This window comes from Hemiscyllium ocellatum, chromosome 20 (assembly GCF_020745735.1).
Source record: "Hemiscyllium ocellatum isolate sHemOce1 chromosome 20, sHemOce1.pat.X.cur, whole genome shotgun sequence".
NCBI lineage: Eukaryota > Metazoa > Chordata > Chondrichthyes > Orectolobiformes > Hemiscylliidae > Hemiscyllium > Hemiscyllium ocellatum.
The window spans coordinates 26,502,177-26,522,857 of record NC_083420.1 but is presented as its reverse complement, the minus strand read 5'-3'; the positions used below and the strand labels follow the sequence as shown (position 1 = coordinate 26,522,857).

Sequence of the window (20,681 nt, the reverse complement as noted above, 5' to 3'; positions counted from 1 at the left end):
ATTCCCGACTATGGTCGGCAATTCTCGGCATCGCTTCCGCTTCTCGCCGGTTGTTACGGCAACTGCAAGTATGCTGAAAGCACTCTTGAACCGAAGCTAACAGCAGGAAAAACGTGCAGGAGGACGGCCAACACCGGTTGTTCTACAGGTAATGCCGCTTTCAGTCACACTTGAGTCGAGGGGAGGCACTATTTTTTTTCAAGTGGATAATGCGGAGTTGTAGTTACAGGTAGGCCGCAACCTGGGGGTACAGCACTAGCTGAGTCGTGTTATGTGCCAGTTGGATTGGAAAATTTCAACGTCAGGGCCGGGTATTCGGGTTCATCAGTCGGCGCAATCGGAAAAAATCTCTCGGACCAATCTGAAAGCAGGTAGCACTCGAAACACAACACCCTCTTCCCACTCTATGATTAAAATGCTCACAGCGGAGATGGTGCAAATCTGAAAGAAAAACAGACAATCCTGGAATTACTCAGCAAGTTAGGCAGCATCTGTGGGGCATAAAAAACAGATTTCGTGTCGATGGTCTATCATCATATTTGTGAAAGGTCATAAATGTAATAAAGTTTGATAGGACCCACCCTATCAAGAAAGCACTGCAACAGCCCCTAGTCCGTCACTTGTACACCACTACCCTGCCACTAAATGATCTGCCAATCCATCACAAAAAATATGACAATACGTTCCCTACTACCCCCAGCCCCAACATGAAAATTCAATAAAGTAGTTATATGCCCCCGCCATCACAAACTGCAGTGACATTCCCACTTTTCAGCCTGCAGCAATGCAACCTGACCAAAATGAATGTTGCAAGATTGTTGCCTTACTTCCAAAACTTTGCCCGTCGAGATCTAAAAGAGTTGCAATTTTTTGCCAATGTGATTCTCTTTAACTTCTGCTAAGGATAGTTGGAGCTGTAATTGATTCCTCATTGTAATTGCCAACAAGTTGATTAGGGATTATCAAAATATTGCAGGCAGTTTTTTTTAATTGAGTTGAGTTGACAATTTTTAATGAATTGCATGTCGGGCTTTTATTGAAATTGCATTATCTTCTGACAGAATTGAATAGAAGTTTACTATTTAACATGGCAGTTTACTTCGATCACCATATTGAAGCACCTGAGAATGTTGGTTCACCATCAGAGATTGCTTGGCATCGTATCCATCCATTATTGGCAGTGGCCTCTGTAAGCACCAGTTGTATTCCAGGGGGCAGTGTGGATGTGTATCTTGAGCAGGTGGGTGTCTTGCAATTTCCTTCCCTCTCTAGGAGACATGGTCACCTTTGCTTGGGTTTGTTTGTCATTAGTTACATTAAGATATATGTCATGGTTTGGAGGTGCTGTTGTTGGACTGGGGTAGACAAAGTTAAAAATCACACACCAGATTATAGTCCAACAGGTTTATCTGGAAGCACTAGCTTTTGAAGCACTGCTCCTTTATCTGGTGGTTGTGGAGTATAAGATCTTAAGACACAGAATTTATAGCAAAAGTTTACAGTGTGATGTAACTGAAATTATATATTGGAAAAGACCTGGTTTGTTTATTTCGTCTCTTGTCTTTTAGAATGACATGTTGATTTCAGTTCTTTCATATGTAAATTGCAGAACTTTTTAAAAAAAAAGTTACATTTTCAAGTGAATTTTAACAATAGGTGCCATGTCAGCCCAGATAATGCATTTGAAGGTATGAGGTGCCCCGTGTGAGGCTGTCTGTGCCTAAATGGTCAGATTGATTCTATTTCTAAAACAGGGATTTACAGAATCTTGCATGGATTCATGCAGTTTTTGAGCAAAGTAAAATGTAATTCTGTGAGTACAAAATCACCCCACTTTTGTGTGTGCACACGCAAGTGGGTACGTTAGCGACTTTTGAGAAGATTTGTGGCTCAGGTTGAGGTTCTGGATGTAGGTTTGCTTGCTGAGCTGGAAGGTTGATTTCCAGACGTTTTGTCACCCTACTAAGTAACATCTTCAGTGGGCCTCCATGTGAAGCACCCCAGGAAATGACATCACCAACCCAAAGAAACCCAAGCATATAAATAGAGAGCAGGAATTATCAACAATGCTTTGCCTGGAGGCCCACTGAAGATGTCACTTAGTAGAGCGACGAAATATCTGGAAATTAACCTTCCCGCTCAGCGAGCAAACCTACATCCAGAAGTGGGTGGGGGGGGGTCATATTCGTGTCTGTGAGAGAGTGTGTATGTAAAAGGGTATAAGTCTGTGAGAGGGTGTGTGTGTGTGGATGTCTATGTGTGAGCATATGAGAGAGAACTTGTGTATGAGAGAGGGTCTGTGTGAATATATGGGTCTGTAGGTGTGTGTGTGTGTGTGTGTGTGTGTGTGTGTGTGTGTGTGTGTGTGTGTGTGTGTGTGTGTGTGTGTGTGTGTGTGTGAGAGAGACAGAGAGTGTAGTGCAATGGGTCACCTGTGGAGTGACATGAACACAAGGTCCCAGTTGAGGCTATCCCCATGGGTACCAAACATGGTCATTAGCCTCTGCTCGGCCACTTTGCACTGTTGGCTGTCCCGAAATCCCTGGGACAAGCTCTCTCTCGTACACTTACACAGACACACCCACACACGCACCATCTCACAGACTTCTATCCCTTTACACTCACACTCCCACATAGACACACTCTGTCTCACAGACACTTATTCCCCCACAAACACACACGCATACATGCACACATCTACGTTTGTGGGGTGAATTTGTACTTGCAGGATTACATTTTATTTTGTTCAAAAACTGCATGAATCTATTTAAGATTCTGTAAATCCCTTTCAGAAATCGATTCAGTCTGAACATTGGGACATAGACAACCACACTGGACACCTCACATCTTCACTGGATTGTCTGGGCTGACATGGCACCTATTGTTAAAGTTCACTTGAGAATGTAACTTTTAAAAATAGTTCTGGAATTTACATATGAAAGAACTGAAACAAACATGGTCATTCTAAAAGATGAGAGACTTAACAAACAATCCAGATCTTTTTCAATATATAATTTCAGTTACATCACACTGTAAACTTCTGCTATAAATTCTGTTCTTTCTATCTCATACTCCGCAACCACCCAGTGGAGGAATACCTCTCCGAAAACTAGTGCTTCCAAATATGATCTGGTGTGTGATTTTTTTTAACTAAGATATATGTGAGCACCAAATCAACAAGTTATTGATTTAAAAAAAGCATTACAAGTGAGCCCAAAAATCAGCAGACATCTAACTGTGTTGTTTTCATGTACGTCACTGGAGTAGAAATTCTGGATGGTTTCTCTTGTTTATAGGATCACAGTAACATTTCTGCACAGAAAGAGACCAGGTAATGTCTATAACATCTCTCCACAAGAAAAATTTAATTAGTCTCAAACCCAACACTTTGCTTGTAGTTCTGCAATTTTTTTTCTCTTTGGGGCTAACCCTTTTGACAGCAACAGTTAACTCTGTCTTCGCCACACACTGAAGCACTGTATACCAGATTCTAATTACATGGTATATAAAAAATATTTATTCTAATGATATGGTTGGCTACCCTCCCAGTCATTTAAATGTGTGTCATCTTGTTTTTAACCCTTCCACCGGTGGGAGCTGTGTCTTTCTATTTTTCTATTGGGAGCCAAAACACCATAGGTATTTGGGCTGCAGCAGTTCAATGCAGTGGGAGTGGTGTGTGTGAAGAGAAGCCTGTGCTTAGTGTAAGCATGTTGTAATATTTCAGTCCTTCCTGAAATACAGTAATGAATAACACTAAAAAATATGACTATTATCATCTATTCTTATAATGTTACTCTAACTGACGCTGATTTCTAAATCCTAAAACTAACCTGACCTATCAGACCATGAACATTGGATATGAGTACTATATTAACTTAAGCTTGCACCTTTTCCCCTCCTCCCACTAACCAACCACCCCCTGCCCCAACCAATGCAATTCTTTAGAAATTGGTATTTTGCTTGGTTTATTGATTATGTACTATTGTCCAAAATGAAACACGAGTCTAAATATATAATCCAGTCCTGCACCTTTTACTTAGCAACATGACTGATCCTGCAGGTAGTGTATTAGACATTTATTAACTTCATTTGAAGATTCAAGTTTGGAACTGAAACCTACCGGAATATATCCTCTCACAGTGTGGGAGCAATAGTATTAAAAGCAAACTGAAATAACTCCCCAGACCCCAGTATCTTGCCACCAAGTCATCCTTTATTTACATATGCATGGTACTTGGCCTGGCTTCCTCCGAGCCAGTTGTCAGAGTGAACAGAACCTCTGACAGTCCTGTTTTTATTTGTCAGTCAGGACTCCTCGATTGAACCAGGTTAACGGTCCTAATCAGAAAACTAATATTCTAGGAAGTTGACTTGGCTGACCTCATTACAATCACTACACAAATTCATATCAACTTGCATAACTGGACATGATGATAGTGTGTTCTTAAATAATGAAATAGCTTGTGTTTACAATGAGGTTCCATATTATGTTAAAGTTGACAATGTATATACTAAATGGGAAATAATGTTGACTAACCTCTCCTCATTTATAGGGAGAACACATTCCTAGTTCACACCTAGAGCGTCCCTTCCAGCCAACTGTCATCAGTTGGCATCCTTCCAAGAGGGTTGTAGCAATCGGATGGGAAACTGGAGCAGTGATATTTTGGTCTGAACAGGGTGTGGATGAACAACAAATAGCAGCTGGCACACACCGAGCCCAGATCACCATCTTGGAGTGGAGCAGCAATGGCACACGGCTGGTCTCTGCTGATAAGGTAGATGAGAGAGGATACAAAAGTAAAATATTGCAGATGCTGAAAACCTGATAGATAAAAAAAACTGGAAATACTCAGCAGATCTTATCATAGAATCAGCAGACAGCATCTTTAAAGATAGAAACAGAATTCATGTTTTGGTTGATCTCGTGGAAAAGTCATTGACCCAAAGCATTAACTCTGTTTCTCGCTCTCCACTATGCTGCTTGACCTACTGAATATTTCTAGAATTTGAGAAGGTGATGGCCTACTGGTATTATCGCTGGACTATAAATCCAGAGAACTAGGTAATTTCCAGGGTCCAGGGTTTGAATTCTGCTACGTGATGCAGATGATGGAAATCGAATGTAATAAATCTCTGGAATTAAAAGTCTAATAATGACCACAAATCCATTGTCAATTGTTTGAAAAAAACCCATCTGTTTCACCGATGTTCTTTGGGAATGGAAACTGCCATCCTTATCTGGTCTGGCCTACATGTGACTCCAGACCCACAGCAATGTAGTTGTTTCTTAACTGTCCTCTGGGATGGGCAATAAACGCTTAGTTAGTGACATGCTCATCCTGTGAATGAATAAATAAATGTTGTTTTTATTTTAGGAGAGGTTGAAATTTGGCCAAGTCTGACTGCTGTGCCAACGCAATGTAATTTATATAAACATTTTATCAATACTCTATTATGAGAAAATGAGGCATTTACTAAACGATTGTTACACATAACATTGCCATTAACTCTGGGTACTTGTAGACAATGACTGAGGGAATCTTAGAAACTTGATGTTCTCTTCTCGCTCCTATTGAATCTCCTTAGTGTGATGTGTGGATTTGAAAGGTTTCATTATCAGCATTTATATAATGTGGTTACAGTAACATTGCTATTGTGGTACTCAACTAGCACTCCAGAGGTTGAGAGTTTGTATGGTGCTATGGCAAGTTAAAATTGGGTTTAAAAAAAAATTGGTGAACTAGAATCAGAATCAAAATGAGAATTGCTGAATTGTCCTAAAAACTCATAAATACAAGAAACAGCGCATCAATCACACCTGTATTGATTCCACAGCCCTCTGAACTTCCACTGAAAGACTACATGAGGTTTTGACTAATGCAAATAACAAAACATTTCTGGAAAACAAGAGAAATTACTGGACAAACTCAGCAGGTCTGGAAGTATCTGTGGGCTGAAAGCAGAGTTTACATTTTGAGTTGAGAGATCTTTCATCAGAACTGATAATTATTGGGAAGAGGTTGGAATTTATGCTGATGACAGGATATTGGAGCAAAAAGGAGTGAGTGGATAGGTGGAGATGGAGCCCAGAGAGACCAAAAAAAAGTTAGGCAAACAGAAGGATGGTTGCTATCAAGCCAGTGAAGAAGAAAAGCTGACAATGGGCACAATGAGTAGGTGAAAATGGGTTGGCAGTGCTGAAAACATTTCATATCATGACAGGTCTTGTGGTGTGGATGTGGTTAAAGGACATGGACAGAGATGTTCAGACTTTAAAATTATTGACCTTGATATTGAGTCCTGAGGCTGTAAGATCCCCCAAGTGAAAGATGAAATTCCGTTCTTCCAGCTTTTGCTGAGTCTCACTGGATATTTGTGCGATCTTTTAATCATCTACAATCATGTGATTGTAACAATAATAAATGCAACCAATATGTGACACCTACTGGATATGGGCAGCTCTGGCTATCAGTTTCAGACTGTGGTGCTGCATCTTGTAAATAATGAGCTGTGTTCCTGATGAAGATCAGAAGTAGCTGAAGGGTGACAAATTTTCCATTTTGTGTACAAAATTCTCTTCTTGCCTGCAGATTCTATTTTATGATTGGCTTGTTTTTATGTCACATTCAATTCATTTAGTCTGCAGTCTTTTAGCCCACAATTTACCTCTTAAAACCCACTCTTTCCCTTGTTTGTCACATATTTAAAAAAGTTATAATATTTCCATTACAAACAAATGTATGTTGCTAATTTATGCAAATGTGTATTTATGCACTGATGTATTCAAGCACTGGTGTACGGTTCAGAGTTTTAATAGGAAGGATAAAAATTCATTAAATATACAATGACATTTTTTTTTAATCCTGTATAAATATTTAGTTCTGTGATACAAGTTCATCTGTTTCTGTAGGATAACTTGAGTGTATAAGTTGACAGTGTTATCTGTAAAATGATGTGTCAGTAGATGATAGATGATGAAAGTGGATGTTGCTTCATCTCTGATTAATGATTAGTTGCTCTGGCACAAATTTAGATATTTCCTATACCCATGTACTCTCGTTTGTTTGCTTCCAGGCTGGAGTTCTCATGGTGTGGCGCGTGGATCAGCATGGACGCGTACAAGGATCACCGCTTGGTAAACAGGATTATGGCAAGCAGCTGACACAATGTATCTTCAAACCTCCTGCTCCAGGAGAGTAAGTACAAGTTAACCAGCAAAGAATCATACAGTATAGGAGCAGGCCTTTCAACCCACCAACACTGTGTTGACATATAATATCTTTCCAAAATAAAAACGTTTTGCCCCTACACAGTCTATATCTCCTGCCTATTCATATATCTGTCAAGATGCTCTTGAACATTGCTATTGTATTTGAGTCTACCACTTCATCCGGCAGCACATTCTCGGCATTTGCCACCCTCTATGTAAAACCTTGCCCCTCACATCTCCTTCAAACTTACCCTATTTTACCTTAGAACTATGTACTCAAGTAATTGACATTTTTTCCCTGGAAAAAAGACTCCAACCATCCATTCCTCTCATAATTAAAAAAGAATAGAATCCCACAGCATGGAAATAGGCCATTTAGCCCAATAAATCCACACCAAGCCTCTGAAGAGCATCCCATCTAGGCCCATAACCCTACTGTATCCCTGCATTTTCCATGGCTAACACACCTTACCTACACATCCCTGAACACTATGGGAAATTTAACATGACTAATCCACTTACCTTGCACATCTTGGACTGTGGGAGAAAACCGGAGCACCCAGCGAAACCCATGCAGACACAGGGAGAATGTGTGAACTCCACACGGACAATCCCCTGAGGCTGGAATCAAACCTGGGTCCTGGTTCTGTGAGGCTGCACTGTTAGCTACTGACCACCATGCCACTCTCTTGCAAACTTCTATCAGGTTGCACCTCATCCTTTGACGTTCAAGTGAAAACAAGCCAAGTTTGTCCAATCTCTCCTCATAGCTAATACCCTCCAATGTAGACATCATGGTAAACCGTTTCTGTAAACTTGCCACTTAAGAAACATCTTTGCAGCCTAACACTTCATGACAAATGGAGGATGAGTATATCTGATATGAGTCAACACTTCTGTTTCTGTACCATTTGTTGAGAAGACCCAGAGTAGGGCTTGAGCACATGTTCCAGATTATCCTTTCATTTCTATACTAAAACAATGCTGCATTATCTTAGATGTCATTTTGCAGACACAATATCAAAATGAAGCTGTTTGCCCAAACTTGTGGTTCAGATGCTGGTTAAGGATACCATAATTTTCTTTGCTGTAACAGCCTGAATTCCTCATTCATCAATACAACAAGACATAGTTTGATTGATCATTAAGTTCTTGTTGTAAGTAAAATAGTTGATGTATTTGACTACATAGTAATAGTCTGTTGCATTCCACTTCAAAATGCGTGGAGTACCTTGAAATTTCTCTGAAGGAATTAGTAAAGTGATTTAAATCTATCCACTTTCTGAAAGAGAGCTATATCAATATAATTTCTAGTCCAGGACAGATATTTTATTGCTATTGCTGAGTACTAGCCCACCAGAGATTAACAGGTGCTGCTATATGTATTGATAGCTAACTGCACATATACAAGAATGAGACTGATAGAATGGTTCATTCTGCAGGGACCTTATACAGTTGGCGAAAGCTGCAGTAAGTGGGGATGAAAATGCTTTGGATATGTTCAACTGGAGAAAGGTTGGAAAGGGAGACGCACCATTTAAAGTTGGACTTCAGCAAGGGATCACATGTTTTGTCAGTGCAATAGATGGTGAGCAAAATACACTCTGAGTAACTTTTTAAACATTGCAATTTGTTCTAAAGATACATAAAAATGCTAAGTGATATAGTTTCCATCGGTTACAGTAATTACAATGAAGAGGGATATATTCAGAGAGGAGATATGGAGTGGTAGTTTTCAAGTTAAGTTTCAAAAATTGTCATTACCCTTAAAAAAAATTGAATTATGAACGTAAGTTATTCAATTTCCTCCGCCTGAGGAATAACATAATTAGTTTTCATAGAATCATAGAATCCCTACAGAGTGTAAGCAGGCCATTTGGCCCATCGATTCCACACCAACCCTCTGGAGAGTATCCCACCCAGAAAAACCCCGTCCCTTTAACCCAACATTTTCCATGGCTATCCACCTAACCTGCTCATCCTAGACACTATGGGCAATTTGGCATGGTCAATCTACCTAACCTACACATCTTTGGTCTGTGGAAAGAAACCATGCAGATATAGATAGAGTATGCAAATTCCACACAGGCAGTCTTCTGAGGGTGGAGTTAAACCCACGTGGCTGGCCATGTGAAGCAGCAGTACTAACCACTGAGCCACTGTGTGGTCCCGTGGTGTGCCATTCAATACTCTTCTATACCTTTTCTTCTGTGGGTTAATCAACCTTCTACAAACTGAAACCACTTTCTTGTGTTTTATCTAATGATTAACTCTGATCATGTTCAGTTGTTTACGTACATTCTGTTTTCACCTGAAGGTGGAAAATAGCACAGTGTTGAACTGCTGCAAACAGATTGAACTACATACACAGAAACAGAACTGGGGAAAATTCAGAAAACCGCAACAGACAATTTGGAACAAACTCAAATGCTGAGGAGTCTATGGAACTAACAACTTCCATTAGCAAACTGATAGAATAAAATTAGAATCTGTGGTCCAAATGTAAATGTGGCTGATGGAATTGTGTTGTCCCTAATGTAGAGCAGCCTATTTAAGCATATTAGCATATCTAACCACCGTCATTTTTCATTCAATGGCATTACCATCACTGAATCTCCCACTATCAACTTCCTAGGAAGTTATCATCGCTCAGAACCTCAAATGGACTCACCACATAAACAGAGTTTATGTGGCTGCAAGAGCAGGTCAGAGACCAGAAGTACTGCAGCGAGTAATTCACCTCTTGATTCCCCAAAACCTGACCCTTATGTAAGGCACAAGTCAGAAGTGTGATGGAATACTCCCAACTTGCCTGGATGAGTATAGCCCCAGCAACAATCAAGAAGCTTGACAGTATCCAGGAAAAAGCAGTCCGCTTGACTGGCATGCCATCCACAAGCACCCACTCCCTCCACCACAGGTGCTCAGTAGCAGCAGTGTATAATACCCACAAGATGCACTGCAGAAATTCACCAAGGATAAGGGCAGCAGATATATGGGAACACCACCATCCTCAAGTTCCCCTCCAAGCCATTCACCATCCTGGCTTGGAAATATCTCTGTGTTCCTTCGTTGTCATTGGGTTAAAATTCTGTAATTCCTTCCCTAATGACATTGTGGGTCAACCCACACCAGGTGGACTGCAACAGTTCAACAAGGCAGCTCATCACCATCTCAAGAGCAACCAGGGATGGCAATATGCATCGGCCAGCCAGCCAATGACAGCCAGATCCATAAACAAACAAATAGATAGATAAATAAAGCCTATCAAAGGTTTTCTTGGCTATATGAGTGTTTACTTTGAAGATAGTGTCATCCACCAGCTTGAATACATTGAGCATCTAAGCAAAATAGTGGATTGTCCTGTGAAACAATTTACTGCTGACCTGATTTGCCTGGAAATATCTTCAACAAGCAATAGAATGTGAGATAAGGATGAGGAGTTAGCATGAGTGCTGTACACTCTGAGGCAAGGAAGGAAGAGAGCATTTTACACTGTAACACTAAGGTGGGGAGGGGGGAAAATAATGCCATAATAGATAAGATTGCGATGCATCATGCAGTGTTGGTGAGGACGATATCTCTGAATCTCAACCTGTTATCCTGCAATTCTGAGGTCTAGTTTTGACATTTCTATCTGTTTTCCTCTGTTGCAATGGGCTGCGACTGTGTAGAATCTTCTGAAGATGTCTATGTAAATCATTAAATTGTATCTTGTGTTTACTAAGTTTGCAGCAAACTTATAATTTTCAAAACCTAGTCATGTTTGACTCCAGCATATTCTGTTATTCCTCCATTCCTCAACTTGCAGAAAACCAAAATTATAATACCCACAAGATGCACTGCAGAAATTCACCAAGGATAAGGGCAGCAGATATATGGGAACACCACCATCCTCAAGTTCCCCTCCAAGCCATTCACCATCCTGGCTTGGAAATATCTCTGTGTTCCTTCGTTGTCATTGGGTTAAAATTCTGTAATTCCTTCCCTAATGACATTGTGGGTCAACCCACACCAGGTGGACTGCAACAGTTCAACAAGGCAGCTCATCACCATCTCAAGAGCAACCAGGGATGGCAATATGCATCGGCCAGCCAGCCAATGACAGCCAGATCCATAAACAAACAAATAGATAGATAAATAAAGCCTATCAAAGGTTTTCTTGGCTATATGAGTGTTTACTTTGAAGATAGTGTCATCCACCAGCTTGAATACATTGAGCATCTAAGCAAAATAGTGGATTGTCCTGTGAAACAATTTACTGCTGACCTGATTTGCCTGGAAATATCTTCAACAAGCAATAGAATGTGAGATAAGGATGAGGAGTTAGCATGAGTGCTGTACACTCTGAGGCAAGGAAGGAAGAGAGCATTTTACACTGTAACACTAAGGTGGGGAGGGGGGAAAATAATGCCATAATAGATAAGATTGCGATGCATCATGCAGTGTTGGTGAGGACGATATCTCTGAATCTCAACCTGTTATCCTGCAATTCTGAGGTCTAGTTTTGACATTTCTATCTGTTTTCCTCTGTTGCAATGGGCTGCGACTGTGTAGAATCTTCTGAAGATGTCTATGTAAATCATTAAATTGTATCTTGTGTTTACTAAGTTTGCAGCAAACTTATAATTTTCAAAACCTAGTCATGTTTGACTCCAGCATATTCTGTTATTCCTCCATTCCTCAACTTGCAGAAAACCAAAATTATTTACAATATGTATATGGTTCTACTGAGATTTAGATTATTTTAAAGTATTCTGTTGCCTGTTGCTTACTCAACAAACCTTTATTAGGCATTTAGACAACTGATACAATTCATGGCTTTCATTGTGGTCATTTCCAACTTACAAGCGCAGTGGTGGTTGATTCCAAGTGTTCACATTTTACACAACGTAGGGAATAAACACCCAGCACAAAATTGGAGATTATGTATCTCCAAGCTTGGCTAATGGCTGGAGAAAGTATTTTGTGGAGTTTTAACATGGGGTATTATTTTGTTACTGCATAACATTGGAGTATACTCCAAGTGAGGATAACTTTGTCATTGTACAACACAAAGGTACAATGTTGATGGTGATGCTGACAGATATGTCACTAAACCTTTCTGCTTTGCTCTGTCTTAACATCTTCTGATCCAGTTTCACTCTGGATTTCAATGGCTTTCTAGTTACTAAGAGGTTTCTCATGCTGCACTTTGTTAATCTTTACCCTTAGTATTTGTAAAGTGAATAATTTCTGCAGCCTTGCCAGTAGACATGTTTCACTTGTTAAGTGTTGCCTGCTCTTAAAGCTCAAGATCAACCGGACTAAACTGTCTTCCCTGAATATGAAAAATTGTTTCTTTTCCCAAACATGCTACAAGATCTGCTGACTATTTCCAATGCTATGTTTTGTTTCTCTAAATTAGGAACTGTGTACAATGTTGGTGAAAAAGGGAAGAGCTTACTGGTCCTCAGTACTGATAGGCCAATCAGGAAGCTCATGTACCTGGAGGGGAAGGAAATCCTGATGGTTGTGACTGAAGCACTTATTCTATCTCAGCATAGTATTGCTCTTGATGGAACAAGTCAAGAGCTTATGAAGGTATGGGCATGTCTATGGCAAATGTCTCTAGAATTTCATTAAATCTCTACTCTCACTTATTTTAAGTAACAAAGCGTTCTGACATTTTTGGGGATGATTCTTACCTGTTAGTTATGTTGGGTAGTAACACCATAACTCTCATTTCTTGCTTCCAATTTAGCTCTATTTAATTCCTTATCATTCTAATCAGGGCACTGTTCCTGACACAAGGGCTAAAGTACTAATGAATTTAGCAGACATCAGAGAATTGGGTTTGAGGAGCACCTGAAAGACAGAGAAAAAGACAGCCAAGCAGAGCAGGAGTGGGTGCTGACAGTAATTTTTAGATGCCAAGTGGAACAGAAATTGTTCCATTTTGGAAAATATTTCTGTTTGTTCCTCACAAATTTGAAATATATGGAAGCATTCTCATTTTACTTTTGCACAATTTAACTTGTGGAAAATGCTACCTGATGTAAGTTTTAGCTCTTCAGGCTAGAGGTCAGTCATGGGAGTGGAAACTTAGGCCAGAAAGATTTATTGTCTCAACATGGAGAAAAGCTGATGGTTGAAAACAACATTGTTAGTATGATTCAGGAAATGTGATGTGCTTTAGTTGAGATTGTTATTCTGTTGTCTGTTCAATTCCCATTCTGATATTCTGAGTAAATGTTGTATTTTTACAAGGTTTCCATTGTACCAGCACCTGTTTCTGTTTTTGTTTGCAGGTAAAGCTGAGTGGAAAGGCAGGCCAAAAAGCTGATATAATCTGGGCAGAGAGTGGCCTTCTCATTACAGCAACAGATGAGATAGTTATTAGGTGAGGACTGAATGGGTTTCACTGCATTTCATTTCTATTGCAATGACATAAAGTTTGAATGAAGTTTTAAAATGTTGTTCTTTATCTTATGGTGCTCTGTGACTTTAATCCATTTTCACTTTGGTTTTTCTTGGAAAACCTGCTTCCACTAGTTGGATTTAATGACGTGTGCTGCAAGTTAATGTGTATCTTTTATTTGCATTGAAAGCCTCGTGAGTGCAGGTGACAGCTGGGACCAAGAATATTTGCTGATAAGAGATTTAACCAAATTTAATACTGTTGCTGGGTGCCAGAATGATTTGCAGGCATAATTAAGTAAACTGCTCACCTGGTTTTCTATTCTTTTTATTTTTGCAGAATGTCAAACAAGTTTGAGTTTTTTTTCTTCATTTGAGAAAATTGGAACCAATTTACTTTTGGTTTTCAACCTAGAAACAAATATTTCAGTAAAACTCAGAATCCCTCCTCAGTCACGAAGAATGCAAATATAGGCAGATTGGGAGAAAGTCCAATGTAGCTGAAGCCTAACTTCAATAGACCAGAGATCAATGTTGTTCCTTATCCTGCTCTACCTTGCTTCCATACACTCCTCCTACCCCACCCCCAATCATTTGTCTCACATTTGTGAATATTTCACTTTATTATGTACATTCCTTGGTTGTTCTTTCTCCCAACACACTGTATATTTGCTGGTTACTCTCCCCAAGAATGTGTATCAGCTCCGGCTATGTGCATCCCTATCTTTTTCTCCCCGGTCCATCTGCATTTTCCATCCATTGGCTCCATACCACGTACGGTCTCTGGCCACTCTCTTGCATATTGTTTATATTTTCCCGGCTGCTCTCCTATACCGCTTGTCCGCTTTTCCAGCTCCATATATGAACTTTTTCCCCCTCAGCTGCTGATTTCTGTGTGTTCATTTATTGCCTCATGCTTACATCATTGTTTTATATACCTGAAGATTCAATTTGTTGGTGAGGGATCTAAGAAGAAAAATGGTCATTTTTATTTTTCACAAAATTAACAAAGCAAATTAGAGAATTAAGATATAGATGAAAATGCACATGTCAAACTAATCATCTCATGAGTTTGGGTTAATCATGATTTTAAAAAAAACTGATTGCAGCATCTGACTGCAGCATTAAACTGGAATCCTTTATAAGGAATAAGTCTCCATGATCTTGTAAAAATAACACGACCTGAGGTCATCGAAATAGGAACAGGTGATGGTGTTGATTCCAGATGTAGGTTTGCTCGCTGAGCTGGAATGTTCAACGAGCAAACCTACATCCAGAACCTCAGCTACAAATCTTCTCAAGACTTGCTAACACCGATGGATGTCAATTCCATTATTGTGGCGTTCTACAACATTACCTTGTTCTTGACGTACAACTTTTGGATTTCCTGTCTGTTTTTGAATGTCAAGGTGTTGAAGGGTAATATAGTTTTTATAACTTTTTGATACTGTAAGCCATGCTATCATACTAATTGCTGGCAAACTTGTTAATTTAGAAGTGAACATGGCATTCGGTGTCAGATGTTTGACTTTCAGATAAGTTGTTAAATTGAGGCTCACCTCATTTTTCTGTAGCTATCAAAAAGTTATGGTGTTATTGAAAGAAGAACAAGGCAAATTTTTATAGTATCCTGGCCATTACTTATTCCTCAACCGACATCAATGTCTCCAAGAGTTTGCGAATTGGCTGCTGCACTTCACTACTCTTCAGTGTGACTTCATTGTGAAAATCTATAAAACATACTTTTTTTTTGAAAAATAAAGCAAGAGCATGAATTGGCCATTCAACGCATTGAACCTGCTCCACCATTCATTATCATCATGACTAATCCTGTATTCCAATGCTTTATATCTCTGCTCCCTCCATACTCCTTGATGCTTTTAATGTCCTAGAAATCTATTTCTTAATTATATTCAGTAATGTGACCTTCACAGCATTTTGAGATAGAGAATTTGACAGGTTCATCACCTTCTGAGTGAAAATATTTCTCCTATCTCAGTCTGAAATGGCCTACCACAATGTGGCTCCTTGTTCTAAAGCCCTGTCAGAATTCTACTCATTTCAATGCGATCACCTCTCATCCTTCTAAAGTTCAGTGAATACACGTCTACAATCCAATCTCTCCTCATATGATAAACTTACCATCCCAGGAATCAATCTGGTGAACTCTCATTATACAACCTCTGTAGTAAGTAGACATTTTCTGAGGTAAGGAGGCCAAAACTACAAACAGCAACCCAGCTGTGGTTTTGCCAAGGCTTTGTGCATCTGCAATAAGACATCCCTGCTCCTGTACTTAAATCCTCTTGCTGCAAAGGAAAATATGTTGTTTGCTTTCCTAACTGTTTGCTGCACCTACTTGCTTGATTTCAGTGACTGATTTCTAAAAGCACCCATATCTCTTTTTGTATATAAATATTTCCCAATTTAGCACCATTTATATAAAAGAGTTATTTTCTATCTCTTCTACAGTTAATATCTTTTGTTGATGTCTTCTGTGTCACTCAATTGAGTGACATCATTTAATTTGAATCTCCTCCACTTCGTGTACCTATTATTGCATCTGGTGCATGAGACGGGTTTTTTAGTAGTGTTTATTGTTTTAAAGAACACTTAGAAATCATTTACTCACAACCCTTTGATCCCTGATGTAAAAGTCTCATGTTAAATTGCACTGTGTAATGTGTCAATGAGTTGTATGGCATCTTTTAGTGTACCTGCTTTAAGAAACACTAATGAAGTGATCATCATGAACATTGTGCTATTTTTCCAACAGACTCTGGGATTTAGATAAAGATGAGAATTATGCTTTGACGCTAGAGGAACATCTGGGGTTTAGCACTGGAGAAATCATAAATTGCATCTCTTACAGTGAAAGTAAAGGTAGGTTTGTATCTTGCTGTGTCTTTCTACTTTCTAGTTCCTTCATACAGCAATGTGACCTTCGTGACAAAGACCCACAAACTACATAGCCCTCTAATTAACTACTTCAAAGAATAATTGTGGCACAAGAAAATATCTGATTTTCAGCAAAAGTGTGGATCCAACTCCTATAATTTTGGATCCGTTAATATTGTGAGATGTGAAATATTTGCATCTTTTTAATAGATTGTTTCACTTAGAATGTTGTTGCATGAATAAGAATGTTGTGGATTGCCTCAGTTTCTGTAATGGGATTTCTCACAGCTGCCAAAATATGAAGAGTTTTCAGGGTAAGTTGATGGGCCTGGATTGGCCTGGCACTCCTCCATTAAAAGGAAAACTATAAATAAACTGAATTATTTTTCAGTTTTATAATTGCATAGCATTATAACGGACAGAAAAAAAGCTCAGAGAAGGGCTATATAATTGTACTAACCCTGAATTAACACAGCACGGTGAAGAAATATGCTGTACTATGTACCTTCATGTTTTGTTGCTGATTATGTACCCTGTTTCGATTGCTATGCTTGTTATAAAATTCTTTTTTTCTTGTTTCCAGTTATTTCCTTTCAAAACGTAGTGATCCTCAAACAATCTTTTTTTACTGCGTTAACTGTAACTTAGTTTACAGCTACTGGACAGTGAAGGCCACAAAGGACAAATTTTGAGACTGAAGTGTATTTTATTTAAGAAATACTAAAAAGGGTCAAAAGTACTGTTATGTCTCATTGCCAGTAATGATCCAGTCACCTTTTTAAAAGCAAAAAGACTACACATGAAAGTGAACAAAGGATTACTACCATTTGACCTGAGAAACCTCTGTTCTGAACCCAGACTAGACTGTCTAACTTAAAAGTAAATACTGATCCCTAGCCAGATCGTAATATAAATTTGACAAAGTGAAAGACACAGGGGGATTACTAAGAGAATAAAAATTCACAAATTTCCATGGTCTTGAACATACAACAATAAACCTTACCATACAATGTTAGAACAGCAATGCAATCAATTTCTGACATCCAAATTAACACGTTGAAAATATTGATTGTACAATATGATCAAAAACCTGCAACATAAATCAATAGGCAAATGTGTCAAGGTAATTCCCATGGATTTTGCAGCATTCTGCGCACCCCCTCCCACATGTTAATGATAGGGAGCACAATAGAATCCCATTAAACTTCACAAGGGATCACAATTCTTTACTTTTGCCAATCTGGCCTTGAAACCCATCTGGTCATGGACTGCCTCAAGGATTACTCCCATTCTGCTTAATCACCTGATTGCCTTGGTCCACATTCCCCTGGAACCTGAAAATGCAGTCCAGTTCTCACATCTTGAGCTTTTCACCAACATCTAGCTTTACCAAGCTAAAATTTGGTTTTCCCCTGAACTTCAATCTTGCTTAGTTACATCCAGCAAATACTGCCTGTGCGCCTTTCAACCTCCCCTCTCAGTTGTACAGAATCAATAGTGACACTAGTACCTTCTGAACCCCGACAGTTTCCATGAACTGTTGATAACCAAATCCCATGTAGTTCAACTGCCTTTACTTTAACAGTTAACAGCAACATTTCCTAACATGTGTTGACTTCTATTGCTATCTACCTCCTTTTTCAAAAGAATATAACCTTTGAACACCTCTTCAGTGACCCAAAAACTGTACTAAGTAAGCTCCTGAATATCTTGCAGTAAGTACCTCCCTATTGCAGGGAAGAATAGTCACTTAGCAACTCTTGGATTTATCTGTAACATACATATTACCAGTCCTAGATTGCTGTATTTTTCAGTTAACTCAGTATTTATAGACAAATTGTAAAGACTGTCTCTGTTCATTTTTCCTGTATTTCTATTTGTGGACTGAGAATAGAACGATTTTAAAAGAAAAAAAATTGTTTGAGGATCACTACGTTTTGAAAGGAAATAACTTTGCCCGCATTATCAGTACCATTTGCACAGCTACTTTGAGCAATGATTGAAGTATGGCTACAGATGACCTGGAGCTGAGTGGTTGTGTAGGGATGAAGCTTTGGATGGTATAAGTAGCTGATTGGTCTGTGGACAATTGTTGATGACAAAGACCTTTAGCTTGCTAACAACTATGTGATTGGTTCTCAGGTAGCTGATCAGCTTGGGATCATAAACAAGATACAGGGAAGTCTTCAGACCACTACCAGCTCAGGAATTCTCACTGTTCTCTGTAGTAAAAGCCATTTTAAAACTAGTTCATCTTTCCTTCAGCAGTTGTTGTAAATGGTGACGTTTAATTGATAAATCAGAAACTTCTTTTTACAAGTGAACCAGCCACCTTGGGTCCCTTGCAAACCAGTGGAAGCACCTGGAGAAGGACAACTGCGAAGCAGCATTCTAACCAGCACAAGAATCAAAAGGATTATCTCAGCCACCCATGTGATCAAGAACCATTGAATTGCGTTGCCAGTCTTACTGCCCATCCATAATACCCATTGTTTGTTTCTCTGTGTGAGAGGGAGTTTATAAGGATATCACAACTTGCTGAATTCAATTCATTTCATACAAATAGAAAAACTTTGAGTTTTATGAGACCAATTGGCAGGCTGTTTGCATGCAAGGTCCCATAAACAGAAATGAGGTGGCTGACCAATTGATTTATGATGTTAATTGAAAATGCAATGTTGACCGAGCAATCTCTTCACAAAGTGCATGATGTACTTCAATAGGCCTCAGTTCAGTGTTTCATTCAAGACATCAACTGGACTTCCAGAAGGCATTTGATATACCCAATCACGTAGCGGTGGTTCTATATTATAGTCATCCAACTATTGGGAAAGCAATTTTTAAGAATGTTGTGCAGAGATGCAAATATTATAGAGTAGCTATAATGGGCTACTTTAACGTGAACTGGGATAATAATTGTGTTAAGGACAGAGCAGGGGAAGATTTCTGAAGAGATTTCAGGAGAATTTTTTAGATCCCTCTGCAGTATCTTCTTTGTTTCTGCATCTAAATTAGCAGGTGTCCTTTTCCTGTGAGATACTGTGAACAGATGGTAGAGCTGGCATCCAACACTTCATTGGTTTCTGTTGAGCTTATCTTTGTTAACTACATCACGTGGGCATGTCCTTGGGCATTGGAACTGCATCCATTTTTTCAGGATGTCCCATTCACCCTAAGTTGAAACGGGCATTAGCAAGTTTTGAGAAGATTTGTTGAGGTTCTAGATGTAGGTTTGCTTGCTGAGATGGAAGGTTCTTTTCAGACATTTCATCGCCATACTAGGTAACATATCGGTGAGCCTCTAGATAAAGCACTGGTGGCATGCCTGCTCTTTATTTATACGTTGTGTTGGTGATGTCATTTCCTGTTCTAGGAATTCTTGTTCATGTCTCTGTTCTGGAAGGGGCATTTTAAAACATAATTGATAAAGTACAGCACTTGTGATGTTATGACAAAGGTTAGGCCAATATGATAAGTCAGAATTAGGCTGAGCATAAAAAGTTCTGAGAGAATGTGAGAAAAGAAATAAGAGATGGCTACTAACGTCGAAAATTCTTGTACAGCATTTGCTGGTTAGTGTCATATCTAGGATATTATACCTAGGCTAAAATAATATGGTTGTGGTTGTTGGAGTCAATTATCTTGACTCCAAAGAATAATTTCGGGAGTGTCCTTGACCCAACCATGTTTAGCTGCTTCTGATAGAAGCCCAGAAATTGTGATATCTGCTCCTAATTGCACAGTGTTCGGTATTGTTCTGAACTCTGCAGATTCTGAAGCAGCAAGTGCCAGGCAATGACCATCACTGACAAGGGAGAATCGAACTATCTCTCATTGATATTCAATGACATTACCATTTCTGAATTTATTTTTATTCATTCACAGGATGAGGGCGTTGCTGGCTAGTCCAGCATTTATTTTCCATCCCTCATTGCCCAATGGGCAATTAAGAATCAACCCCACATTGCTGTGGTTTGGAATTACATTTAGGCTAGACCAGGTGAGGATGGTAATTACCTTCCCAAAATGCCATTAGTGAACCAGATGGGTTTTTCCAACAATCGACAACAGATCGTGACTGGACTCACAATTCCAGATTTTTATTGAATTCAGATATCATTATCTGCCACAATGGGATTTGAACCTGGGTCCTCAGAACAGTACTTGG

At 39.2% G+C, this 20,681-nt stretch overlaps 1 protein-coding gene across 1 annotated transcript in view; it reads left to right on the top strand.

The window, feature by feature from the left end:
- Positions 1–26: 26 nt before the first annotated feature.
- Positions 27–20,681, top strand: part of ift140 (intraflagellar transport 140 homolog (Chlamydomonas)) — a 147,070-nt gene continuing 126,415 nt past the window's right edge. The window contains exons 1-8 of the mRNA XM_060840226.1: positions 27–148; positions 1,062–1,240; positions 4,557–4,781; positions 7,081–7,202; positions 8,659–8,804; positions 12,624–12,799; positions 13,507–13,598; positions 16,392–16,498. Coding sequence (XP_060696209.1) covers positions 1,088–1,240; positions 4,557–4,781; positions 7,081–7,202; positions 8,659–8,804; positions 12,624–12,799; positions 13,507–13,598; positions 16,392–16,498 — 1,021 coding nt within the window. The 5' untranslated portion in view covers positions 27–148; positions 1,062–1,087. The remainder of the gene's footprint in view (positions 149–1,061; positions 1,241–4,556; positions 4,782–7,080; positions 7,203–8,658; positions 8,805–12,623; positions 12,800–13,506; positions 13,599–16,391; positions 16,499–20,681) is intronic.